The 22524-nt window shown below is 42.4% G+C and overlaps 1 protein-coding gene across 7 annotated transcripts in view; it reads right to left on the reverse strand.

Moving 5' to 3' along the window:
* The window catches only part of HMGXB4 (HMG-box containing 4), a 28603-nt gene extending 20343 nt beyond the window's left edge, over window positions 1-8260 (reverse strand). Inside the window, exons 1-5 of one of the 7 annotated variants that reach the window (XM_047786434.1) lie at window positions 8169-8260; window positions 3523-3621; window positions 2734-2882; window positions 2398-2476; window positions 658-1613 (exon numbers count right to left, since the gene is read on the reverse strand). In XM_047786434.1, coding sequence (XP_047642390.1) covers window positions 658-1613; window positions 2398-2476; window positions 2734-2882; window positions 3523-3553 — 1215 coding nt within the window. In that variant the 5' untranslated portion in view covers window positions 3554-3621; window positions 8169-8260. Of the gene's footprint in view, window positions 1-657; window positions 1614-2175; window positions 2291-2397; window positions 2477-2733; window positions 2883-3522; window positions 5837-6268; window positions 8144-8168 lie in introns of those variants that run through there. The other 6 variants (XM_047786436.1, XM_047786439.1, XM_047786437.1 and 3 more) reach the window with 6 other exon arrangements.
* Between the last annotated feature and the right edge of the window lie 14264 nt (window positions 8261-22524).

A 22524-nucleotide genomic window follows, 5' to 3' on the forward strand; every position in this document is an offset into this window, starting at 1 on the left:
TGCAACCTCATGGTTCCTAGTTGGATTCATTTCCGTTGCGCCACGATGGGAATTCCTGTATCTTTTTTTTTTTTTTTTTCCCTTTTTCTTTCCTGGCCTTGCTGGTGCATGCAGAGGTTCCTGGGCCACAGCAGCAACCTGAGCTGCTGCAGTGACAACAATGGATCCTTAACCTGCTGAGCCACAAGGGAACACCTGATTTTTTCTCTTTCTACTATTCTGAATTTTTAAATTTCTAAACAAACAAACAAAAAAAAAAAACAAAAAAAAACTCGGATCTATTTTTCAAGATGAACACACAGAATGAGTACCTACCTGCTCTCTCAACTTCCCCATGCAGACAGCGCTGCTGAGTGAAAGAAATTGGGTTTGGCTCCTTCTATGAATTCTAAGGGCCCGTCAGAATAAGCCTCGGTATTGCTAAACCTAAGCTTGGCACAGTGGGAGAACAACTCTATCAAGAAAACCCATGAATAATTAAGATTGCTCCTATTTTTGCACCATTGCCACTATTTTATCCTGTCCATCATTCCAGCGGCTTTACCTTGCTACACTCCCAAGGGTTTGCCCCAGCTGCTTAATTCCAAGTCCACTCACCACTGCCAGGGAAAAGCCTGCTTTAGCTCTTAGCTCATCATACTTTAAAAGATGCCTTACCTTTTCTCCTCTCTCTCTGTCTTTGTCCTTCTCCTCTCTTTTCTTTTTTTTCTCACTGTGTCCATCTGCCTGGAGGCCAGGAAGTGGCAGGGGAGGGGCGGCTGCGCCAGTGTAAGGGAGGCTGGGAGGGGGGGCAGGGGGCGCTGGGACCTCTCCCACTGCCGTGGCGGGGAGCCCTGAACTCCTCTTAGACTTGGAGTGTCGCTTCTCTTTATGCTTCTCCTTGTCCTTCTTCTTTTTGCTCTTCTTCGACTTCTTCTTCTTCTTGATTTCCCGGTAGGAATCATCGATCACCAGCTCCCCAGCCTCTAGCTCCCCACCAGAGGAGGAGTCGGATTCTACCAGAATAGGTTCGAGCCCCGAAAGATCAAGGTTAGCACTGTGGGATTCTGGGAATTGGGAGGCATCGGGCCCACAGCCTTCAGGGCCAGGAGATGAGCGTGGGTCCGAGGAGGATCTGTGCTTCTTCCGGGCCGTTTTTAGAAAGCTCTGTAATTCATGTCCTAGGAGTAAAGCACCTTGCTCATCCCGAGCTGACTTCTTAGAGGATTTTTTCACAGTCGCCTGTTGAGAGGGGTACTGAAAAGACTCCTCGTCAAGCGAGCTGCTTCCCTTCTCCTTTGGTGAGAGAATAAGTTTCATCTTCAACCCATCGGGCTCACGAAGGGTCAGTGTCTCTGTGTTCACATAGAGCGGCTTCATTTTTTTGGATCTGTGGGAACCTCCGTCCTCCAGGGACAGGTCCCCACTGCCTCCGCTTACTTTCTTCCTGTGGTGTTCCTTTTTACTCTCTGAATGGCTTGAGGAACTAGACGACTTTTCTCCCGTCTTTTTGGAGGGCTTGGTGCTTGTTGCCAGAGGCGAAGTGATCGCTTTCAGCAGGTCCATTGCTGTATCAGCAGACTGAGGGCTAGACTTTTTCTTTTTCTTCTGTGACGACTCCAAAGACGAAATATCTAGAAATAATCAAGAGAAGTAATGTCCATATGACAAAGCGATGTCCAACAAGTTTCCTCTTTCACCAGAAACACCCAACTAAGATGAGGAAGAGGCTAACAGGAAATGATTTGAGGGGACACCCTTCAACTGATTCCTAACATTCAGAGAAGATGCCCATGTGCTTCTCGGCTTGGTAGATTCTGCCTCGGACCCTGGAGACCGTTCTTGCCACTAAAGCTGTTTTTCTTCACTGAGTCTTCACAAGCAACCAAAGAGAGTATACCCAGAAGACTGGACCATAGCCGCGGGACTACGAGTAGATACAATTTAGATACACTGAAGACAGAGCATCATCTGTTTCTGCGTTCAGGACAAATCCAGTCTAGGAAAGAGTTAGTCTCGTCAGCTATGCGCATAACACAGCTAAGAAAAACTGGTCTTGTGAGTGGATAGGCGCTGGATTGAGAAGTAACCCACAGGTGCAGGCCAGAGGGCCCAGGACTGTATATGGCAAAAGGGATGCTAGATAACAATGGGCACAAGATAAGTGGATGATTGGGGGGAGAAGGAACCTGGTACCTGGTGTATCACAAATGAAGACTGTTCTTCTATGCTGAATCCTCCAAAATACCAGCCCTCCACCTCTCTCCTCCTTCACACTGGTTTATCGGCACTCAGAACAAGAACCACTGTCCTGTTAAATAGGCCACTGAGTCAGCAACATCTGGATCCCTTTCCCCTACCCCGACTCCAAGAACCAGCGATGTGTTTCTCCCGCCTGCGGCCCTCTCCCGTCCTCACCTCCATAGTAGAAATCATCGGAGGAGTGCTTCCTCTTCTTCTTGTGCGTGTCCGTCCCCAAGAAGTAAAGTTCACTATCCTAGAATTAAAGAGGAAGAAGAATTGACCAACGAATAAGAGGATGAGGCAAAGGCAGTTTGGAACCAATCTTGGTTTTTTTTTTTTGGATGATTTTTGACTTTGTAAAATAAAGTAAAACACAGGAAATAGCAAAAATAGATGTGAATGGTGTTTATTTTTCTTTTTAAATCTTTTTCAAAGAAACTTCTTTAAATATTAAAAACTATGATATGAAAATAGTTTAAAATTCTCCTAATTCCAATGTTTAGAATTTACCTTTAACTTCTTCTTGGAAGAATTCCTGACCTGAGCAGCGATTTCTTCCTCTTCCCTTAAAAAATCTTTGTAAGAACGTTTCTTTTCTCGTTGGCTTCGGCCAGCAGCTAGCCCTATGTCCTCAAAGCTGTGGTCACCGTCAAAGCAGTCTGAGAAGCACAGGTTCATTTGGGAAAGGAAAGGAGAAAGTCATGTGAGTCACAACCAAGTCGCCATGTGTGTAATGTAACAGTCCCTTCATTTCCAAATTAGAATAATGTTATTTGAGAAGTCCACTGGAATACAGGCTAGATCCAAGGGGACAAGAATGTGTCTTGATGACTTGGCTGCAAATATAAGAATCAAACCTGAAGAAACAACGCCTCCACGCTATGCACAGGCCCAAGGTGCCTCCTCAGACATGGTTTCTTAGTTGTGATTTGGCAGGTGGATACAGACTTGCAGAGGTAAGGCTGAAAGTAAGGATTCATGTGCTGGGCTGCTCTGTGGGCGTCCTCGGTGTGATTCCCATCCCCAGACTCCTGCACACTGGAGCTGGCGAGGACCACGAGTGCTGCTGGGGATCACCCCGAGATTAGAGACTTAGGGTTCGGACTCTCGAGTTGGAACCCTGTCCTGGTTTTCGTTTCCACGGGCCCAGTCTGGGGATGACGTGGAGTTTTACTAGCGCTCTGGAGCATCACTTGCGAGGCCAGGCTGTGATGGCCAGTCCTGGTCTCTACGTCCATGGGCCGCAAGGACTGAAGAGGACACCCCCTTTGGAATGCTTCTCAGGTTAAGGGGTCATACCTTCTTTCTTCACGGAGTCATCATAAGCCATGGCGGTCCTGCAGGGCCTTTGAGAATGGGTCACTGTGTCCAGGCTCCTTCCCGTCTACAGGACCAGGTCTGAGAAACAAAGAAGGAAAACCCTCCTGTAATGCGAAATCACTGTGGAGAAGCAACCTTCCAGGTGGAAATGCGCAGTGATCCAAGGGCAGACCGGAAGGGCGGCAAGAAATAAAGGAGTGTCTTGTCACCTCCTCCTTCTGTTTGTAAATACACTGGGGTTGAAATGGAAGGAAGTGCGCTAGGCTTAATTTGTTTTGATTCATGAATTAAAGCTCTCGTTTGGGGAAGTATTTAAAATACCTCCCCTATTAAAAAAATACCTCAAAATTCATGAGATTTTCTGAAACGCCAATGGACTGACAAGACTGAGACGGTGAAAACCAACATTAAGCCAGAGGGACAGGTTCAACCAGTTACAAAATGCACAGATAAAGCAGGATGCAAAGGAAGATAGATTATACCACACATTCTAGGCCACAAAATCCTACCATCAGAATTGGTGACAGGCTAAAATCCATTGTATTACAGTTTAGACAGAAATGATGAGAGCGTTATAGGGACATTAAAGATCTTGAGAGCAGATTTTTTAAATATGCATTTTTTGTTGGGCTCACTGAATTTGCTCAAAATCATGGAAGTATAAAAGTTGGCACACTTCTTATATTAGTTGCCCATAAAACAGCTTTCAACACTATCAAGCCTTTCTTAAAGTCTAAGGGGAAAATAAGGAGGAACTGCTACTTGTCCACTGGTGATAAAATTTTTATCATTGTGAAAAAGATTTTCATTAATTTGAAGAATTACTGTAACTTAAATGTTCCAAATACTGTCTTAAATTTGTTAACTTCACTTTTTTGGTATTCAAACTTAGAGGTCCATTTTGACTTTGAAGATGACAAGCCATAAGCTGCAAAGGTAAAGCCCTTCAAATACTTTTAGGCCAATGTCACAATTCCTGCAGGAAGTCTCTGCAGGAAATTTCAAAATTATACACTAAATGTAATGAAAACGTCCTCCTCCAGTAGTGCAATGCTTAAAAACTGATGAATGGCTATTTACTTAAATTTTATTTCACCTTCATCACTATAAGCACTAATCACTATGGGGCTTAGAAATGCTGAAGGACACGTCAGCAGACTGCCAATCCCTTCAGGAAGTGGTGTATGTAACTTTGGGGAGAGAGAAGATGGGACACAAGAATTACATTCAAAATAAACTGAAAGAAAAAAAACCTACTTACACAGGTCAGGTAAGACACAACGAATGCACAGTAATGACTAAATTGAAAATAAAGAAGTATTACCAAGAGTCAGAAATAGAAATAAGCATTTCTCCACTTCCTTAAGAAATGGAATGAACAATGCACTTGGTCAGGTAAGAGAAGCCAGACTAAAGTGAAGAAATAAAATGAACTGGTTATTTCACAGGTAATTGGAGGACTGCCTGCTCTAAGGGCTTCACAGGAAATGAAGGGGGGTACAGATAAGGTCAGGTTGCATATAGAAACATGAAGAGGCGGAATACATAATACAGCCAGGACTTCAGGTTCCAGCATTAGGCGTGAAACTTTCTTGAATAGAAATTACTGTTATCCCCTTTCCACTCAAGTGGTGTAACTCCAGGAGAGGTTAGAGAAGCGGGAATATCATGGGGAATTACATCCATTCATCTGAAAACGGTCCATCCGCACACTGACAGGACAGTAGCGGGTTTATTAGAAGAGGATACGGACCCCATTAATTTTCATAGGCCGATAATGCCAAGAAATACCACAACTTGAGATCAAGTTAAATGTTTTCTAGCCAAATGAATTTTGGCAAAGAACATTTGAGAAATAATGGGGAAAAAGTCTTAAATATTCAAAATCAACAATGTGGCCACTAATCCTCTGTTAACAACAACAAAATGCTCTTCTGTGTGAAGTAAAAGCAGGTCCTGAGACAAAGGCTTCCCTTTGGCAACATCAAAACGAACATAAAACAGAGCTGAACAGCTAACCGTCAGAATAGGAATAAGTACCTCTTAAGGCAGTATGAGAAAGAAAACAATGATGTCACTTACTGGACTGTGAAAAAGTGCTCACGGTCTCATAACTGACTGCTCTGAAAAACAACCAGTGGATGAAAAAAATTGTAAGCGCACACAGAAAATCAGGAGCTGATCCTCAGAGGCACAGAGCAGCACAGAAAACATGTGCTAGTGTTAGCATGAAGTCTTAGAATTAGACCTGCTACGATTTAATTTTTATACAGACACTGGAGAGCAATTGATAAATTACAAGATTAAATAATCTACAGTAAAAAAAAAAAAAAAGAACAGGGCCTAATGGCAAATCCAACTCAATAAAGAATTGGGACAGCCAAGAGCTTAAAAAAAGCTAAAATTAAACACAATGGACTCACTCACAGCTTGGGCAGAATGATGGACCCTGAACTTCTGGGTTCTTTAAAATTGGGATATTATTGCGGCCCAGGGATTGGTTTTGGTTGCTGACTCATAGAAGAAAGATGAAACCAGATAAAGAAGCCTCAAGCAACAGTGTGGAAGAAAGGCAGAGTTAGGGCAACATTTATATAAGATCAGATGACTCCCCTGATACTCCTTCCAGGCCTTCAATGTTGTCCATGATAAATTCAGAGTTCAGGGCTAGGCAGCAGATTGTGAAGATCAATGAAAACGAAAAAATATTAGGCTGGATATTCACCTTAGAAAACCAAGGCCAGAATTACATTAAACGTTGGCAAATGTAAGACAGGTGTTAAAGCTCATTCTCCTGAATTCCATCATTTTGGAGTTTATAGAATTCAATGTTGTCAGCTTCGAGAGGCAGGGGTAATTTTACCATTGTGTTCCTCTTAGTGTGCTAAGATATGACAACATAAATAGAAATTCATTCTTGAATGTTGTTTATGGAAGAAACATGCCATCATAAAAACGTGTCCTTGGAAAGGTGGAAATTATTAAATGGCTCTTTGGGGACTCTTCTTCAGGAGATGAAAAAGGGGAGGCAGAGTTGCTCTTGCACTTGTAGATTAAATATGTGCGTTAAGTCCAGTCTTTCCTTTCGAGATTATCAAAGTAACCAGGGAAAAATCTAAAATCATCAGCTATGGTGCTTTGTTATTTTGAAAGTCCAAATTATAAATGCTGAAAAAAAAAAAAGTTTCAGAAGATGATTTTCTGAGGTCATCTGAGCCCCAGCAATCACTAGCAAGCTTCTCCATCCCACGATGTAAGTTGTGTATTGTACAAGATGGAACAAAGTAAGCCACAGAAAACCCGGCAGTAAGTGAAATCCTGACACCCAGGTCCAGCCGGGGAAGAGAGCCTTGTTCAAGATTCCGCGTCCTCTTCTTCCAGCACTTCTTTTAGGAGCTCAAACTGCCAGTCAGTGCCGGGAAAAGGAAGATGCACATCCAGCTGTTGCCAGTTTCTGAATGGTTGTTGCTGCTGTTACTTCTAGTTTGGGAGCAGGGGATGGTGTCTCAATTTCGTCCAGATTTCCTCCAATCTCAGAACCTGGGGATTCTGAATTCTTGCCATTCCCTTCTCCAAGAACCTACCTATGCAGCACTCACAGCCCCTGCCAGCTCTGGAAACTGCAGAAATCCCGACAGCCTGGGATGGGGATTGAATCCTCTCATTGCAGTGCAACTGAGCGGAACCACGACCACCACACAGATCGGCTGACAACACACATTTCCCAAAAACCAGCGGTACAAATTTTGACAAGCCTGGTCCAATCAACAGGCTGGCTCTACTTTGGAGTCGGTTTTTCATTTATTCTTCTATGGGGGAAGTATAATCAGCCACCAGTTTAGCCATCAGGAAGCAGGGAGAGAAAGGTTTCTCCTTTTCTGCCTGATAGAAAAATAAGTGAAATCTACAAAGTAACAGCTTTGAGGGGAAATGGGCCTGGATGGAGAAGATCCCACTAGGAAGGCACTTCAAACTGGGTCGCACGTCAAGAGTACACACTACACCGGGTTACTGCTACCAAGAGCCCCCAGGGTCACCATTTTTGTGGTCCCCACGGCGAACCAACGGGATTCTCCCGGCAGTTTTGCAGCAACAGCTAGTTCTACAAAACTGTGCGAAGAGGAAAAGAAGAAAGCTCCTTGCATCCTCTGCTGCCAGCCGCGGCCCCGGCCCTCCCGTCGCCCCGGCCCCCTCGCCCCTTGACAGCCCGAGGAGCCCGCGACCCGGGTCCCGAGATGCCCGGCGGCCCCGACCCGGGTTCCCGCGTCCCGGCGGCTCCCGGCGCCCCCGAGGGCGGAGACGGCCGGGCAGGGGGAGGGGCGGCCTCGGCCCGCAGGCCCCCGGGGCGGCCGCACGCCCCCTCCCGGCCCCGCTGCTTTCCCGCCTTCCCCATTTGAACAGCTCCCGCCCGCCTTCCTCCTTAGCCCGCTCCAGCCCCTTCCCGGGGGCGGACTGCAGCCGCTACTCCAGTCCCCGGCTCGGCCCCTGGGCTAGGCCGCGACAGGCCCGGGGCGCCCTCGGGGCGGTGTCGCGGGCCAGAGGCGGCGGGTAGCGGCAGGGCTGGGCCGCTGCCGCCTGGGAGTGGGGGCCCAGCTCGGCCTCGTGGGGGCTCCGCTCGCCGCTACCTTCACTCGGTTCGCCCGGATCCCGCCTCGGCGCCGCCGACCGCCGCCATGTTGGAGAAGGAGAGAAAAGCGCGAGTGGCCAGGGAGCCTCAGTCGAGCCCAGAGCGCAGACTCCGCTCGGGAAGGGGAATCCCGCTGGCGCAAGAGCGCCGAGCGCATCGAATGAAGCGCTGGGCTTGCGGAGCTCGGGAGCTCGTCTGTGTGGAGAGTTTGCTCTGCGCCAGGCTTGGGCTCGGAGCTTTACGGACATAATAGCATTTGATCCTTACTGCATCCTTGTGAGGTAGGTTTTGTCACATTTTACAGATGAGAAAGGTTCAGAGGGAAGGTTTAAATGACTTGGCCAAGGATACACAGGTCGTTGAAGTGGGAGGTAGGATACTTCTCCCGTCTTCTGGTCCTCAATGAAGTGCTTTTTTCAAAATACTCCGCTATTTTCCTCAAGATATTTTTATATACTCGGTACTGTCTTTGCAAAACTTAGACCAGGAAGATTAATAGCAGTCTGGAATTTAGCATCTAGGTTGGGGTGAGGTGGCAGAACCCATCTTTATAACTGTGCACTGAAAAATAATTTGCATGGCAGATAATCTGCATTTCTCCCCATAAATTATTTGCATTTAAAAGTTAAACAGTCTGTAGAGAAATGAAGAGATGCTACACACAGGAGAGAAGGTTTCATTGTTGTTTCGTTGTTTCTATTTTGCTCTGGAGAATTTAGACCAATGGGTAGATGTTACAGTGTGTAGCTCTTGGTTCAGTGTGAAGATGAATTCAGTCTTCCTGCACAGTTCAATTATGTTTGGCTACTTTGTGAGGTAGTGAGCTCCCTGTTGCCAGAGGAGTCCAAGCAGAAGCTAGTGTCCTAGTTTCTGTAGAGGAGAGAGGTTGGAGATATAGGATGGCTTCTAAAGTTGTGAAACCCATGAAACTCTGCAAAACTATGTGTTTGTGCATTTATGTATTTTTCTGGGGTTTAGATCCCATCAAAGATTAAGAATCCTATCCCAGTAGGCTTTCCATTCCAGAATTAGATGGATGCTTGAAGATGATATAGTCATACTGCTCCCTTTATGGACTTACAAATTGAGACTGAGGAGCAAGGGGATTTGTCTCAGCCCACACTGCCAATTAGTGATCATTGGACTCCTGGTTCAGCGATATTTTCTCCATATTATGCTCTCTCTTCCTCTGCACTGAGTAGATCAGATTGTTTAATCACTGCTCTTCCAACTGTGAAATGCTGAGATGTTAAAACATATGAGATGGAGTTGTCGAATATATTCCCAAAATATAAATGCAAATAATAATAATAAAAAAACTAGTATCATGATCTTCTCCTCAGTCGCCATCCTGCTGACTAAAATGATTGGCAATGTCATTATTGCCATCAATGCCATTACAAAAGGTATAGGATTGCACGGATGGGACACCTTGCCTGACGTTAGGCTTCCCTGCCAGGTATTTAAGAGCCTCAAGAATGTATTTCTTTCTTGTTCTTCCGTACTGGGGGGGAAGTTTTTAGTTCTAGGTGACAGAAGCCCAATTCAAAGTAGCTCACCAGGAAAGGAGAATTTATTGGCTGATATTATTGAAATGTCCAGGACCTTCACGTGTGGCTGGGATCCAAGGAGGGAGTCAGGTTGGTCTCTGGACATCTCTCTTTGGTGCTTTCTTCTGAGTTGGCTTTATTCTCAGGCTCCAGGTGGTGCCTTCAGCAGCTCCAGGCTTTGTTATCTTTATGGCTAACAGTGTTCCTGGAGAGGAAATTTCTTTTTCCTAATTTTCTTGATAGACATTGTGGGATTGACTCTTCTTCCCTGAATCGGACCATGTGTCCACACAGAAAGCAGTCAGTGTGAGCAAAGGCATTGGCTAAATTAGGTCCCATCCTCCCACAAAAAGTAGGGCAGGAGGAACCTCAAAGAAGATCAGGGGTTATTGACAGAAGGGTGAATGGGTGCTAGGTAGGCAAAAACAAAGTCCACTTAACTGTTCTACCAGCTTGGACCCGAATGCCTCCCGAGTCCCATTTATCCCATTCCTTCTTTTATCTCACCTGAGGATGGGCATATCAAGTTATTGCTCATCTTAAACCTCCTGTAGACCTGAGGTTGGATTGCTCCTCTGTCTGCCCTCTCTATTAAGTCGGTCTTAGTCTTGTATCACTGCATGGTGCATTTATTCATTCCTCAAACACATATTTATTGAAAACACAGCATGGGTCAGGCACTATCCTAAATGTTGGGCCAAGAACAGTGAACAAAACTGAGAGTCTTTGACCCCCTAGAGCTTATATTCTAATTGGATTGGGGAGCAGAACATAAATAGATAGGTACCATGTAAGATGATGATTAAAGATGGAGAAAAGTACCTGGAAGAGATACCAGAAGAGGGTAGAGGTGGCAAGAATTGTTATCTAAAATAGTCATCAGGGGAGGCTTCTCTGATGAGGTGTACACTGGCAGCTAGCTCAGCCAGAAGTAAGTTGGAAGAGGAATTGGTGCCCATCCTCCTTAAACTCTTTCAAAAGGTTGAAGAAGAAGGAATACTCCCAAAGACATTCTATGATGCCACCATCACCCTCATTCCAAAACCAGACAGAGATACCACCAAAAAAGAAAACTATTGCCCAATATCATTGATGAATATAGATGCAAAAATTCTCAACAAAATCTTAGCCAACCGAATCCAACAACATATCAAAAAAATTATACACAATGACCAGGTTGGGTTCATCCAGGTTCACAAGGATGGTTCAACATACGCAAATCAATCAGCATCATACACCACATTAACAAAACAAAAGTCAAAAATCATATGATCATCTCAATAGACGCAGAAAAAGCATTTGACAAAGTCCAACATCCATTCATGATCAAGACCCTCGCCAAAGTGGGTATAGAGGGAACATTCCTGAATATAATCAAAGCCATTTATGATAAACCCACAGCAAATATAATACTCAATGGGGAAAAATGGAAAGCCTTCTCACTCAAATCTGGAACAAGACAGGGATGCCCACTCTCACCACTGCTCTTCAACATAGTTTTGGAAGTCCTAGCCACAGCAATTAGACAAACAAAAGAAATAAAAGGCATCCATATAGGAAGAGAAGAGATAAAACTGTCACTGTATGCAGATGACATGATACTATACATAGAAAACCCTAAGGACTCAACCCCAAAACTACTTGAACTGATTCATAAATTCAGCAAAGTAGCAGGATATAAGATTAACATTCAGAAGTCAGTTGCATTTCTGTATACCAGCAATGAAATATTAGAAAAGGAATACAAAAATATAATACCTTTTAAAATTGCACCTCACAAAATCAAATACCTCGGAATACACCTGACCAAGGAGGTAAAGGACCTATATGCTGAGAACTATAAAACTTTAATCAAAGAAATCAAAGAAGATGTAAAGAAATGGAAAGATATCCCATGTTCCTGGATTGGGAAAATCAATATTGTAAAAATGGCCATACTACCCAAAGCAATCTACAGATTCAATGCAATCCCTATCAAATTACCCATGACATTTTTCACAGAAGTAGAACAAACAATCCAAACATTTATATGGAACCACAAAAGACCCAGAATCGCCAAAGCAATCCTGAGAAACAAAAACCAAGCAGGAGGCATAACTCTCCCAGACTTCAAGAAATACTACAAAGCCACAGTCATCAAAACAGTGTGGTACTGGTATCAAAACAGACAGACAGACCAATGGAACAGAATAGAGAATCCGGAAATAAACCCTGACACCTATGGTCAATTAATCTTTGACAAGGGAGGCAAGAACATGAAATGGGAAAAAGAAAGTCTATTCAGCAAGCATTGCTGGGAAACCTGGACAGCAGCATGCAAAGCAATGAAATTAGAACACACCCTCACACCATGCACAAAAATAAACTCAAAATGGCTGAAAGACTTAAATATACGACAGGACACCATCAAACTCCTGGAAGAAAACATAGGCAAAACACTCTCTGACATCAACATCATGAATATTTTCTCAGGTCAGTCTCCCAAAGCAATAGAAATTAGAGCAAAAATAAACCCATGGGACCTAATCAAACTGAAAAGCTTTTGCACAGCAAAGGAAACCCAAAAGAAAACAAAAAGACAACTTACAGAATAGGAGAAAATAGTTTCAAATGATGCAACTGACAAGGGCTTAATCTCTAGAATATATAAACAACTTATACAACCCAACAGCAAAAAAGCCAATCAATCAATGGAAAAATGGGCAAAAGACCTGAATAGACATTTCTCCAAAGAAGATATACAGATGGCCAACAAACACATGAAAAAATGCTCAACATCGCTGATTATAAGAGAAATGCAAATCAAAACTGCCATGAGATATCGCCTCACACCAGTCAGAATGGCCATCATTAATAAATCCACAAATAACAAGTGCTGGAGGGGGTGTGGAGAAAAGGGAACCCTCCTACACTGTTGGTGGGAATGTAAACTGGTACAGCCACTATGGAGAACAGTTTGGAGATACCTTAGAAATCTATACATAGAACTTCCATATGACCCCGCAATCCCACTCTTGGGCATCTATCCGGACAAAACTCTACTTAAAAGAGACACGTGCACCCGCATGTTCATTGCAGCACTATTCACAATAGCCAGGACATGGAAACAACCCAAATGTCCATCGACAGAGGATTGGGTTCGGAAGATGTAGTATATATACACAATGGAATACTACTCAGCCATAAAAAAGAATGACATAATGCCATTTGCAGCAACATGGATGGAGCTAGAGAATCTCATACTGAGTGAAATGAGCCAGAAAGACAAAGACAAATACCATATGATATCACTTATAACTGGAATCTAACATCCAGCACAAATGAACATCTCCTCAGAAAAGAAAATCATGGACTTGGAGAAGAGACTTGTGGCTGCCTGATGGGAGGGGGAGGGAGTGGGAGGGATCGGGAGTTTGGGCTTATCAGACACAACTTAGAATAGATTTCCAAGGAGATCCTGCTGAATAGCATTGAGAACTTTGTCTAGATACTCATGTTACAACAGAAGAAAGGCTGGGGGAAAAATGTAATTGTAATGTATACATGTAAGGATAACCTGACCCCCTTGCTGTACAGTGGGGAAAAAAAAAAAGAAGTAAGTTGGTGTGGGAGCCAGGAGCTCATAGCTCCTAGAATGGATACTGATGGGGAAATGTTCTCTATGGAATGTTTTATCATGGTTCTTTTGTTTCTGAAACTTGGAGAGGGGGGTTCCCATTGTGGTGCAGTGGTTAACGAATCCGACTACGAACCATGAGGTTGCGTGTTCGATCCCTGACCTTGCTCGGTGGGTTAAGGATCCGGCATTGCCGTCAGCTGTGGTGTAGGTCGCAGATGCGGCTTGGATCCCACGTTGCTGTGGCTCTTGCGTAGGCTGGCAGCTACAACTCTGATTAGACCCCTAGCCTGGGAACCTCCATATGCCACTGGAGCGGCCCCAGAAAAGGCAAAAAAAAAAAAAAAGAAAAGAAAAGAAAAGAAAAAGAAAAAAAAGAATCTTGGAGAGAGAAAGAGAAGAGGACCTGCTTGGTAGCCTGAGTCTGAGAGGGACTTGTTCATGGTGGGCTTCGTGAGTGAGAATGCCTTGTTCCATGATGAGTGGAAGATGGCATCTGAGATGTGTGAAGATTGGGTGCTTCCTGGAGCTGCTGCTGTTCTCTGGCCCACTTGACCCAAGTAAAACTGCCCGTGCAGGCAGGTAGCAGGTGGTGGCCCATCAAGTTGTGCTTGATTTGGTCATTTTCTCTTTCAGACCATTTTTCTGTGTTTTGCCCTTTCCAGCTCTGTTTTAAGCGGCTTCTTTGTGCTAGACCTGATGGGCAGTGCAGCGATGGATGGTACAGTAGTCAGGGCCCTTTAAAATATTATTGAAGAATAGTTGATTTACAATGTTGTGTTAATTTCTGCTGTAAAACCAAGTAACTCAGTATATATACACATACACACGTGTGCATGTATATATATGTGTGTGTGTGTGTATGTATATATGTACTCTTTTCATGTTCTTCCATATGGTTTATCACTGGATATTGAATATAGTTCCCTGTGCTATATAGTAGGACCTTGCCGTTTATCCATCCTGTAGATAAGTTTGCATCTGCTAATCCCAAACTCTCAATCCTTTTCTCCCTCACTCCCTCCCCCTTGGCAACCACACGTCTGTTCTCTGTATCTGTCTATGTTTTTGTTTTGTAGATATGTTCATTTGCATCATATTTTAGACTTCACATATAAGTGATATCAGGGGGTATTTGTCTTTTTTTTCTGACTTACTTTGCCTAGTATAATAATCTGTAGGTCCATCCATGTTGCTGTAAATGCCATTCTTTCATTCTTTTTAATGGCTGAGTAATAATAGTCCATTGTGTGTGTGTGTGTGTGTGTGTGTGTGTATTTATATATCACATCTTCTTTATCCATTTATCTGTCAATGCACATTTAGGTTGTTTCCACGTCTTGGCTGTTGTAACAAAGTGCTATTGTAAATAGTGCTGCCGTGAACATAGGGGTGCATGTATCTTTTCGAACTATAGTTTTGTCTGGGAATTTGTGCATGCCCAGGAGTGGGATTGCAGGATTATATGGCAAATCTGTTTTTAGTTTTTTGAGGCACCTCCATACTGTTTTCCACAGGGATTGTACCAATTTACATTCCCACCAGCAGTGTAGAGGGTTCTCTTTTCTCCACACTTTCTCCAGCATTTGTTATATGTAGACATTTTAATGTTGGCCATTCTAGTCAGTGCCCTTTTGACTGGGAATGATGGGACCTAATTAAAACTACATTAAGAGGCAAGAATTTTTTGGATATGACATCAAAAGCACAAACAACAAGAGGAAAAAAATAGTTAAGTGAGACTACATCAAACTAAAATGCTTCTGAATAGCAAAAGAAATAATCAATAAAATGAAAAGGCAACCAATGGCGTGGGTGAAAATATTTGCAAATGATATATCTAATAAGAGGTTAATATGCAAAATATATAAAGAACCTCCACAAGTCAGTAGCAAAAAACCAAACAATCCAGTTAAAAACTAGGCAGAGGAACTGTCTAGATATATGAATGGCCAACACGTATATGAAAAGTTGCTCAACATCACTAATTATCATGGAAATGGAAGTCAAAACTACAATGAAAAATCATATCCTGTTAGAATGGCTATCATCAAAATGACAAGAAATAACAAGTGTTGGCAAGGATGTAGAGAAAAGGGAACCCTCATGCACTGTTGGTGGGAATGTAAATTGGTGCAGTTCACTATAGAAAACAGTATGAAGATTCTTCAAAATATTAAAAGTAGGAGTTCCCTGGTGGCTCAGCAAGTTAAGGACCTGGCATTGTTGCTGCTGTGGCTCTGGTTACTTCTGTGGTGCAGGTTCGATCCCTGGCCTGGGAACTTGTGCATGCTGTGAGTGTGGCCAAAAAAAAAAAAAAAAAAAATTAAAAATAGAACTATCATATGTGATCCAGCAATCCCACTTCTGGGTATTTATCCCAAGAAAGGGAAAAAGGATCTCAAACAGTATTCGCAATAGCCAAGACATAGAGACAACCTATGGGTCCATCAAAGGATGCATGGATGAAGAAGGTGTAGTATATATATAGAGTGGAATATTATTCATGTATGAGAAAGAAGGAAATTCTGCCATTTATGACAACATGGATGGACTTCAAGGATATTATGCTAAATGAGGAATTTCCACCATAGCACAGCAGGTTAAGGATCTGGTGTCTGAGGCGGCATGAGTTTGATCCCCAGCCTGGCGTGGTGGGTTAAGGATCCAGGGTTGCTGCGGCTATGGCTCAGATTCTATCCCTGGCCCAGGAACTTCCTTATGCCATGGGTGCAGCCAAAAAAATAAAAGGATAATATTCTAAATGAAATGTCCAATAGAGAAAGACAAACACTGTATGGTATAACTTCTATGTGAAATCTAAAAAAGTCAAACCCATAGAAACAGAGAGTAGGTGGTATTTACCAGGGACTGCATGGTTGGGAAGATATTGATCAAAGGGTATAAACTTTCAACTGAAAAATGAATGCATTCTGGAAATACCTCCATACTATTTTCCATAGTGGTTGTACAGTATGGGAATACTTCAGAAAACTAAATATAGAACAACCATATGACCCAGCAATCCCACTCTTGGCATATACCTGGACAAAAATTTCACTGAAAAAGATACATACACCTGTATGTTCATTGCAGCACTATTCACAATAGCCAAGACATGGAAACAACCTGAATGTCCATCACAGATGAACGCATTAAGAAGATGTGGTATGTATGAACAATGGATTACTACTTAGCCCTAAAAACAACAAAATAATGCCATTTGCAGCAACATGGATGGAGCTAGTGACTCTCATCCTGAGTGAAGTAAGTCAGAAAGAGAAAGACAAATACCATATGATATCACTTATATCTGGAATCTAATATATGGCGCAAATGAACCTTCCCACAGAAAAGAAACTCATGGACATGGAGAACAGACTTGTGGTTGCCAAAGGGGAGGGATTTGGGGTTAATAGATGCAAACTATTACATTTGCAGTGGATAAGCAATGAGATCCTGCTGCGAAGCACAGGGAACTATATCTAGTCACTTGTGATGGAACATGATGGAGGATAATGTGAGAAAAAGAATGTATATATATATATGTGTGTGTAACCATGGGGGATATGTATATATATCACTTTGCTGTACAGCAGAAGTCGACAGAACATTGTAATTCAACTGTAAGAAAAAATAAAACTCTTAAAAAAAGAAATGCAACAGATTTTGTATATTGACTTTGTGTCCTGCAACCTAGCTGCGTTCATGTATTATTTATAATAGTTTTTTTAGTGGAATCTTTAGGGTTTTCTATATATAAAATCATGTCCTCTGCAAATAATGATGGTACTTCTTCCTTTCCAAATGGGATGTATTTTTTTTTCTTGCCTAATTTTCTTGCCTTCTGAATAGGAATGGTGACAGTGGGCATCTGTGTTTTGTTACTGATCTGAGAGGGATAGCGCACAGTTTTTCACCATTGAATGTGCTCTCAGCTCTGGTTTTGTCACATACGGTTTTTAATATGTTGAGGTGCATCCTTTCTGTTCCTTTAAGTGTAAGGTTAGATCGTTTGAGATTTTAGTATCACTTGGTATCACTTGTGCTGTATCCCATAGATTTTGGTAGGTCATATTTTCATTTTGTTTTTTGTTTTTGTCTTTTTAGGGCCACACCCGCAGCACATGGAAGTTCCCAGGCTAGGGGTTGAATCATAGCTACATCTGCTGGCCTACACCACAGCCAGAGTAACGCAGGATCTGAGCTGCATCCTCGACCTACACGACAGCTCATGGCAACGATGGATCCTTAATCCACTGAGCGAGCCCAGGGATCAAACCCGCATCCTCATGGTTACTAGTTGGGTCTGTTAATGCTGAGCCACAATGGGAACTCCCTTTTCTGTGTATTTCTGTCTGCCATTTTGGTTTGGTGGTTTTCTATATTTTTCTCAATTTCCCTTTTTTTTTCTTTTTCACTCTTTTACGTCTCTGCTCTATGTTTATGTTCTGTGGTTACCCAGAGATTTGTGTAACTATCTCATAAAGTATCCTTTTTCAGTTGATTGCATCTTATCTTCATTTACTTTCATGAGTTCTGTCCTTTCCTCTTATCCTTTTATGTTTTTGTTGTCTTGAATTATCTCTTCTTATGTTGTGAGTTTATTACCAAACTGAGATAGTTATAGTTGTTTTCCTGCTTTCTTTTTTCTCCCTTTAATCTTTATACTATAATAGAGTGTTAAAAAAATCTATAAAATCTGATAGAGTTGCAGTTTTGTGGTTCTGTGTACTTACCACCTTGCTCAAAGTTTTGTGTATTTTGGCTGCTTTGTTTCTGGTAGAAGAGCTCCTTTCACTTATCTCCTATAAGGCAGATCTGGTGTGAATAAACTCCCTCAGCTTTTTTTTTTCTTTTTTGGGGTCCGAGAATGTCTTTCTTTTTCCTTTATATCTGAATGATAACTTTTCTGGATAGAATATTCTTGGGTGATGGTTTTTAATCTTTCAGTGTTTTTATTTTATTTTATTTTATTTTATTTTATTTTAGGGCTGCACCCTCAGCGTATGGAAGTTCCCAGGCTAGGAGTTGAATTGGAGCTATAGCTGCTGGCCTAGGCCACAGCCACAAGCAACGCTAGATCTGAGCTGTGTCTGTGACCTACATCACATCTCATGGCAACACCAGATCCTTAACCCACTGAACGAGGCTAGGGATTGAACCCATATCCTCATGGATACTAGTTAGGTTTGTTTTCGCTGAGTCACAATGGGAACTCCTCTTTCATTGTTTTTAGAATGTCATTTTATTCCCCCCTAGCTTGTAGGGTTTCTGCTAAGAAATAAGCTGATAGCCTAGGGGGTGTTCCTTTATAGGTTACCATTCTTTTTTCTCTGGCTGCCTTGAAAATTCTTTCTTTGTCATTGACTTTGGAAATTTTTTTTTCTTTTTAGGGCTACACCCAGGGCATATAGAAGTTCCCAAGCCAGGGGTTGAACCAGAGTTACAGCAGCTGGCCTACACCACAGCCAAAGCAGCAGAGTATCCCAGCTGCATCTGAGACCTACACCACAGCTCATGGCAACGTTGGATCCTTAGCCCACTGAGCAAGGCCAGGGGTCAAACCTGCATCCTCATGGATCCTAGTTGGGTTCGTTAATCTCTGAGCCAGGAAAGGAACTCTGACTGTTGGCAATTTTAATATTATGTGTCTTGGAGAAGGTCTTTTTGCATTGAGGTAATTAGGTATTCTCTTAGCTTCACTGACTTGTGTATCCAGTTCCTTCCCCAGGTTTGGGAAGTTTTCAGCTATTCTTTCTTTCTTTCTTTCTTTCTTTTTTTTTTTGTCTTTTTGCCTTTTCTAGGGCTGCTTCCCACCACACATGGAGGTTCCCAGGCTAGGAGTTGAATCAGGGCTGTAGCCACCGGCCTACGCCAGAGTCACAGCAACGCGGGATCCGAGCCAAGTCTGCGACCTACACCACAGCTCACGGCAACGCCAGATCCCTAACCCACTGAGCAAGGCCAGGGATCGAACCTGCAACCTCATGGTTCCTAGTTGGATTCATTAACCACTGCACCACGGTGGGAACTCCTCAGCTCTTATTTCTTTCTTCTTTTTTTTTGTCTTTTTTTTTAGCTATTTCTTGGGCCGCTCCCACGGCATGTGGAGGTTCCCAGGCTAGGGGTCGAATTGGAGCTGTAGCCACCGGCCTATGCCAGAGCCACAGCAACTCGGGATCCGAGCCGCGTCTGCAACCTACACCACAGCTCACGGCAACACCGGATCGTTAACCCACTGAGCAAGGGCAGGGACCGAACCCGCAACCTCATGGTTCCTAGTCGGATTCGTTAACCACTGCGCCACGACGGGAACTCCGCTATTATTTCTTTAAATAACCTCTCTGCTCCCTTTTCCTTTTCTTCTCCTTCTGGGATACCCATTATCCTCATGTTGCCCTTCGGAAAAGAGTGGAAGAGCTCTTGTAGGATTTCCTCACTTTTAAAATGTCTTATTTTTGTTTTCTTTCTGCTTGCATCATTTTTAGATTTCTATCTTTGAGCTCACTAATTATTTTTTCCATATAGTCTGCTTTATTTTGGTCTAAGCCAAGTCTGAAACATATACCACAGCTCACAGTAATGCTGGATACCCTACCCACTGAAAGAAAAAAGTCAACCTAGGATTCTATACCCAGAAAAAATATCTTTCAAATGAAGATATAACTGATAAAAAGATATAAAATGGAAACAATTTTAGGAGCTGAAAGATTTCATTACCACCAGATCTTCACAAGAATGTTAAAGGTATTCCTTCAGATGGAAAGGATATGATCCCAGATGGAAATCCTATCAGCATAAAGGGATAAATAGCACTGAGAGTGGTAATTATATGTATAAATATGAAAGCCTTGTTTTCTTTGAAATCTCTTTAAGGGAAAATTGGCTTTTTAAAGCAAAAATAGTCACAATGAATTGAGGGTTTTTAAAAATGTGTAGAATAAAATGTATGAGGACAATATTACAAAGGTCAAGAGAGGTAAAAAACAAAGCAAAGTGATGCAAGATCTTTATAGTATATATGAAGTGGTAAGTATCACTTGAAGACACACTGAGATAAATTAAAGATGTAGAGTATAAATCCCGAAGCAGTCACAAAAAAACCCCACACAACTCAACAAAGAATTATAGCTAATAAGCCAAAGAAGGAGATAAAGGGAAATCATAAAAATGCTTAATTAATCCAAAAGAAGGCAGAAAAAGGGAGGAAGGGAAAAAGTAAAGATGGGAGAAACAGAAAGCAAGAAGTAAGATGGTAGATTGAAACCAACTATATCAATAATCACATTAAATGGAATGGCCAGAACAACACAAATAAAAGAAATTGTCAGACTTGAAAGAAAAAACCACCCACCTATATGCTGCTTTCAAGAAACCCACCTTAAATAAATAGTACAAATTAGTTAAAAGAAACATATGGGGGGAGTTCCTGTCGTGGCGCAGTGGTTAACGAATCCGACTAGGAACCATGAGGTTGTGGGTTCCGTCCCTGGCCTTGCTCAGTGGGTTAACGATCTGGCATTGCCGTGAGCTGTGGTGTAGGTTGCAGACGTGGCTCGGATCCTGTGTTGCTGTGGCTCTGGCATAGGCCAGTGGCTACAGCTCCTATTCCACCCCTAGCCTGGGAACCTCCATATGCCGCGAGAGCAGCCAGAGAAATGGCAAAAAGGCAAAAAGGCAAAAAAAAAAAAAGTGTACAAAAAAAAAAAAAGAAACATATGGGGAAAGTATGGTGTTGTAGATTAAATGTGTTCCCCCTGCCCCAGTTCCATATGTTGAAACCTAATCCCCAATGTGATGGTATTTGGAAGTAGGACCTTTGGGAGTTTAATAAGGTCATGAGGGTGTAGCCTTCATGAATGGGATTAGTGCCTTTGTAGAAAGAGACATGGGAGAGCTTGCTGCTTCTATCTTGTTCGGCTCTCTGCCGTGAAAGGATACAATGAGAAAATGGCCATCTGCAAGCCAGAAAGTGGGTTCTCGCTGGACACTGGATCTGCCAGTACTTTGATCTTGGACTTCTTGCCTCCACAACTGTGAGAAATGAATGTTTGTTGTTTCAGCCATTCAGTCTATGGTATTTTGCAACAGCAGCCTGAGAAGATTAAGACATATTCTAAAGAAAGCTTAGGTGGCTTTATTTATTTTAGACAAAGTAGGTTTCAGAGTAAAGAATATTACCAGAGAGAAAGGCAGTATGATTCACAATGATAAGTACTCGGTCAACTCATTAAGAAGACATAACAATCTTAAATATTTATGATTCGATAACAGAGCTTTGTAATACATGAAGCAAAAGCTGATAGAACTGAAGGAGAAATAGACAAACACACAATTATAACCAGAGATTTCAAACCTGTCTCAATAACTGGTAGAATAGGAAGACAGAAAATCAGTAATGCAACTAAAGACTTGAACAGCATGTTAGTTGGCCTGATTGATATTTGTAGAACATTCTGCTCGATAACAATACATGCTTTATAAGGGCACCTGGAACATTTACCAAGATAGTCTGTACAGTGAGCCATAAAGAAAGTCTTAATATCAAAGAGGATTCAAGTCGTATAAAGTATGTTCTCTAACCACAGTGGAATTAAAATAGAAATCAATACCACTGAAACACTTGGAAAATCCCCAAGTATCTAGAGGTGAGATAACATGCTTCCAAATCATGCCTAGGTCCAAAAATAAATAAAAAGGAAATTAGAAAATATTTTGAATTGAATCAAAATAAAATGAATCAAAATTTGTGGAATGCAGCTAAAGTAGGGCTTAGGGGAAAATTTATAGCACTAAAATACATTTGTCTGCAAAAGACAGGTCTCAATTTCCAACCAATGATATCAACTTTCACTTTAAGAAACTAGGGAAAAAAAGAGCTATCCCAGTCCATAAGACATAGTTTAATGACTTTAAACTGCAGAGGGAAGGGATCGGAGTCTTCCTTCCTCTTCCTGTGACTACAAATAGGTAAAAAACGCAAATGGGAGAGATGACGTCCCATTACTTTCCAGTCCATGTCTACATTGCTTAGGACCATCTTTCTGTGACATTAAGAATCTCCTCTATTCCCAAATGCCCCCAAACCTTCTCCCAGTCTTTCTCACTGGCCAATCTGGGACAATTTGAGCATGAAAATAAACAATGGTGGTAACAAATCACCACCCCTGAATAAGGTAAGTCTC

This window comes from Phacochoerus africanus, chromosome 7 (genome assembly GCF_016906955.1).
Source record: "Phacochoerus africanus isolate WHEZ1 chromosome 7, ROS_Pafr_v1, whole genome shotgun sequence".
Lineage (NCBI taxonomy): Eukaryota > Metazoa > Chordata > Mammalia > Artiodactyla > Suidae > Phacochoerus > Phacochoerus africanus.